Source organism: Sipha flava, unplaced genomic scaffold, assembly GCF_003268045.1.
Source record: "Sipha flava isolate LNK unplaced genomic scaffold, YSA_version1 32_pilon_pilon, whole genome shotgun sequence".
In the NCBI taxonomy this organism is placed as follows: Eukaryota; Metazoa; Arthropoda; class Insecta; order Hemiptera; family Aphididae; genus Sipha; species Sipha flava.
The window spans coordinates 2173899-2179898 of NW_020273018.1; the positions used below are offsets into that span (position 1 = coordinate 2173899).

A 6000-nucleotide genomic window follows, 5' to 3' on the forward strand; every position below is an offset into this window, starting at 1 on the left:
TCATTATATAAACATATTTTAAGTAACATACGATACAATTTTCAAGAACACGACTTAAAGATTTATATAATTATAAATTTTAATTCAGAAAAATTATATATTTTTTTTTTTTTTTTTTTTTATTTTTATTAGCTTTTAGTATACAACTATGATAGCTCGACATTTACAGAGATTATAAATAAAACAACATTATACATTAAACATTAGTGTACATATTAAATAATGAAACCAGCATCCAATGATATATTTTATAAATATTATTTTAATGCCAATAATATTATTTAAGTAAGTAATTAATGAATATATTTGATATTTTAACATATTTTTACTGCAATTTTGACATAGTTTTAGAGCAATTTTAAGATATTTTCAATACAATTATAACCGGTCTTTAGTTATAACTTATAGAACATATTTTATATAAAATCAAACATATTAATTTATATTATATAAATTCATTACAGCTAATATTCTAAGCAAGTATACAATAATAAAAATAATATAGTATAAACATAATTATTGAAAAGAAAATTATAATAATTTTAAATGGTGTAAGCTAGTGTGCAATGTGCATATTTTACCTGGTAGCATATTTTATGATAAAAAATATTTATATTAATATTTATCAGTTAGGTATATATATAATATACCTAATAATAATAATCCCCCATTCAAACAAGCTTTAAATACATCCGTGGGTTAAGTTAATTTTATTTATCTAATCTTATTGGTGGTAAGGTAGTGACCACTAAGTCCAGAAAACTATAAAATCATAATATATTATAATATGAGTCGCGATTTTATTGACTTTGTGTATCTGAAGATGAGTTATTAATTCGAAATCGATCGTACTTTACAAATATATTAATACTCCATGCTAAGCATTTATTTATTTATTTCTGTATATATACTATTTGTTTATTTAGAGTATCAATAATTTACTAATTTTTAATTTTAATTAAACTTTTCATAGTAATTATTATCAATTAAATCGTAATTAAACTTAATACTATTTGACCAAATTCCTAATTGAACAATAATTGACTAATTTATTGATTAATACTAATAATTATTCATGTATAATTTAGTTGCATAATTAAATTTAAATAATATGATATCAATAGTGAGTGTTTTTTTTTAACTTTTATTCCTACACAACTTACTATGTTGAAAATTAATGATTTTCAATTCAAAAAATATACATCTTATTTTGTAAAATGATATTCATCATTTAAACTCGACAACTATTTTATTACTTAGAATCATTATTTATTAAAAAACGTAATAAAACAATCTATAAAATTATAATTAATTTTTTTTTTTTGCAGCTCTCGAGATTCTATGTCATTAGATGCGCTCATACTACATATTATTAAACAAAAAATATTAAAACCTGCTTACGTTTCATGCTTTTTTCTTCGTCATCTGGTGGATCTTGCACAAAATCATCTGAAACCAATAATATACATTATTTTATACATTTAAACTCAAGTAATCTACAAATTTAAAACAAAAATCAACATTAAAAAAAATTTTTAATTTAAACGATCTTAGCCTAGACTAATATCTCGGCAAATATTAATTATAAAGCAATATATATTTATGTATATATGTTTTATATTCGTGTATATATAATCCGCATTAAACCTTGGTGGCGGCCTGTCTGTACGTCTATATTGCCAAAGTATTTGCGCACGCCAGACTATTTTCGTCGTCATTTGAAACGTCATAGAGAGTATATAGAGTAGTTTCGGTAGTACAGCGTATCGAGAATATTGTGTATAAGGGAAACCAACGACATTGTATATAATATAATGTTCAAAAAAATTAATAATGCTATTTTAAATAAAAAATAATAAAATTCATACTACTGTGTTTTGTTAATTTTAAAAGGATTATCTATTTAAGCAGAATTCAATGTAAGATGGCCAAATTAAAATATTCAAAACAATAAGTTAGTGACTCTCCTTTCTAGACTTAGTAGATTTTTCACATTTTTACAAACGCATATCAGTTGATAATATTTTTTTGTGATTCTTCCGTTATTCAATGAATAAATAAATAATTTTATGTTATTATATTTATTGAGTATTTATTGTTGTATTCAAATTAATTATTAGTTTTATCTGCTTAAGGTAAATATGATTTATGTACACTACTTAATAAGCGAAACATATTCCTTTATAATATTTATTCAGTAATTTCAGCAAGAAAATTACTAATATTTAATTATTTATTTGAATAATTTTTATTGAAACGTTGAAGTAATTTAAATATTAAAATAAGATACTACTATAAAACAAATAACATAAGTGTACAATTAACAAAAAAAAAAAAAATAAAAATATTTATAAAAAAAGACAAACAAGATATTTAAATCGCATTCAGTTTATATCTAATACAACTGTTTAACCTAATTAAAAAAAGAGGAGGGGAAAATGGAAGAAATTAAGTAATTTCGTTTGCAAATTGGTTGTTTACAACATAGTTCAATGACACGATATTTTTAAGGCACGAAAATTGAACTATATTCTAAAACAGAACCATTTGGTTTAGTAATTTACAAACAAGCAGGTTTCACAGTTAAAAAAAAAAAGGTGAAATGTGTTAGTAAAAACAATATTAAATGTTTACATATATTTGTTTATAGACTTTTATTATAGAATATTTATAACTTATTGTTATTATTATTATTATTTACAACTTATTACTTATTACTTATTGCTCGTTACTACCAAGAAAAAATAAGAAAAGAAGTATGTCAAGATTTCAGCTATATTGAAAGACTTAACCAATCATTTTTATGAGCCTTTAAAATGTGTTCGAGACACAACAAATCGAACTTTTCTTAGAATGGTTTTTATTTCATATAAGCAAGCTACTGGTATTTCTTTCACTATATTAAAATGCATAACAAAACATGTGAAAGAATTTATGTATTAAAAATATTACTGTGACAATTTATATTTTAATAAAAAACTCACGTGCCTTTGGAATGTAATAATAAAAACTAATAATGTACTTGAACACTTATTATGTTTCATAAAAAAATATTGGAATCAAACTATTCCATTCAATCAACACAATTAAGAATTTTATGATAAAGTTCTCATAAACTTTTACAAATACACTTGTTATCAAACATATATATTGTATTTTTATACTTCCAGGTGACCCGGTTAATACACAAATACTTATATGTGTACCAATAAGGCATAAGAAGGTATGACCTATGTCCGCACTAGAAATAAATACCATTATGTAGAACACGTTTTGCGAATTTCTGTATTTTTTCTTTTACATTGTAATCATAATAATTGTCCCATTATTGTACCATTTTGTTCTTATTTATTAATTCACGAAGGCCATTCTTAAGAAATGGGTTAATATGGACGAGTAAGACATTGTCACGTACTACATGTTCAACAATAAATGATAGTACGTAATAAAACCAAAATATAAATATACATATAAATCATAAATACAGCATAATTATAAGAATTATCTGTATGATTTTTTTATTAACATAGATTTTTTTTTTAAAAATGATCGAAAATTGAAAATATTTGATTAACAGATTTAAATTCCTTTGTTAAAATCTTTATTTTATCGAATTTAAAAATAATACGGAATATGCTATTAAATCCGGATTTTTAATCACAGCTATTAATTTCATAATATATTGTTGTAAGAATATAATAAATTACAAAAAACTGTAATTTGCATACAGAAGGGAAGAAAAATATTTTTATAATTTGCATCTACAAGCTACTCGAAGAACTATTAAAATAGACAAATATAATACTATATTTTAAACGTCTATATTATATTTTTTAAATGTTTAACATGTGTGTGCCGAGTATTCCAAATAAGTATTAATATAATATATTATAGGTTAACAAATTAAGTACAAACGAAATATCTTACTGGCTTCATCTCCTGGACATGATTTGCAACATTTTCCTGGTAATAATATAGGTTCTTCACAATTGGGTTTTGGGCAATCGTTTTTTATGTTTCGACATTGCACTCGTCCAATAATTCTTCTCTTTTTTTGAACCTGAATAATTTATAAAATAATAGATAGTTATAGGTTTTATAACTTTTATTAATATAAATAAAAAATTTTATTAATTGTATGATACATAGTTTTTAATGATTTTTTATTAAATACATTTTTTATCTTTATATTTGCGGCATGTTTTATAAATTACGTTTTAACTTTCCGTACCATAACAGCCGCAATTTTACAGTCATCCAATTTCCAAGAAATAACCACATTTCTTTGAAATATTTTATTTTTTTGTCTTATGTTTGAACTCATTGGGTAAAAAGTAAACATATTAATAATAAAGGCATGTTTTGACTTAAAATTCGTGAAGCTATACACATACAATACTCAAAATTATAGTTTTAATTTAGCTCTAAAAATTAGTAATGTTTGAGTACAATTTGGAAAAACTAATAATAATTACTTTATCAATGCTAATTAAACATTTTTAATTCCGTACTTTTATTATAACAACAAATAGCGTAAAATAAAAATATCGACAAAAAATTAATTTTCAACACTAAACCGTTGAAATTTTTTTGTACTCGTATATTATGTATAGTTTACATAATAAAACTATAATAATAAAGTTAATGGCAATTTATGATTAAAGTAACGATATTCCCAAAAAGTTCTAAGAAACAAAAAAGTATTAAAAATAATTCTAATAAATAATAATAAATGTTATGAGTATGCCAAATTTAATCAATTTATGTAAACTGATAATATATATATTATACAAGCTGACCCGAGCTAACCATTTTGCTCGGCAACAAACATTTTTACTTATGATGAAATTATTTTGTGTGGTTCTTAGTACTGATTGTTTAAGATTTATTTTATTCATTTCATATTATATAGCTGACCCGACAACACTTAGCTATTTCTATATTTTTTATAGGTATATGTGATCTGGTGATCTTTGTATCACTTACAATTCATCCTTCTTTTAAATATATTTGGCTATCCCCTGTGCACATCGTTGCAGATAAAAATCGTTGTACAGGTTAAATTGTTCTGTTTTAATCATTTGTTTTAATTGTAGAAACTTTTTAGATAACCTAGTAATCTCGTAAGGTAAAAATAATCTACTTTGTGTTATTAGTGTAGGTAATGTAATGGAGGTAGTTGTATGTAATATGATGTTTTTTTTTAAATATTGACTAAAATAAAATTAAATACTATTTAAATTTATTTATTTATTTAATTTAATCAAATACTTCAGAGTAAATAACATTTTTTGTTTTCAAACCATCTAATATTATAATAAACTGATGTTCCAGTTTACCAGTTCTTGATAATCCCACATATAATATGTCGCAAATAAATACATATTGAAATGTTTAGCCTTGAGCCTCATTAATTGTAATAGCAAATTAAACATAATGGGCAATTGAAGTATATCAATACTATAAAGGTTAATTGTAAATCAGTATGCTTCATATGCATATGGGGCAATATTAAGGCAATTTCTCCTGTTGTACAATCAGAGCCAGCGAGAGGATGGGATAGGAAGGGTTGAGATCCCAGGATCCGTCGCCCCAACCTTTTATTCAAAATTATTTTATAATCTCATTCGCCGAAGTGTAAGATGCGAATTTAAATATTTTTACTGTACTAATAATATGTACAAGTATTACTCGTAAATTATAGCCAAACAAGTGTATGTAATGGGAGCTTGGAATCAATCAGAACTGGGCAATGTCGGTCTGGCTCATGATTGGGCCTCCGGCAAAAAATTTACAATGGGTCCCTTAACAACATAATATTGGTGGAGATTCAATAAATACAAACTCAAAATTTTTTTCGCTACGCTCAAATTCTATTAGAAATTTTTATTTATTTTTATTCTTATATTTTTCCAAAACCAATATTATCGAATTATCATTATGTTCGTATATAGCAGAGTTTCTCAAAGTGTGGTCCGCGGACCCCTGGGGGTCCGCGAG

General features: G+C 23.9%; 1 protein-coding gene across 1 annotated transcript in view; it reads right to left on the reverse strand.

Moving 5' to 3' along the window:
• The window catches only part of LOC112687009 (dorsal-ventral patterning protein Sog), a 35814-nt gene that overhangs the window by 9207 nt on the left and 20607 nt on the right, over positions 1-6000 (reverse strand). Inside the window, exons 3-4 of the mRNA XM_025559514.1 lie at positions 3928-4060; positions 1402-1449 (exon numbers count right to left, since the gene is read on the reverse strand). Coding sequence (XP_025415299.1) covers positions 1402-1449; positions 3928-4060 — 181 coding nt within the window. The remainder of the gene's footprint in view (positions 1-1401; positions 1450-3927; positions 4061-6000) is intronic.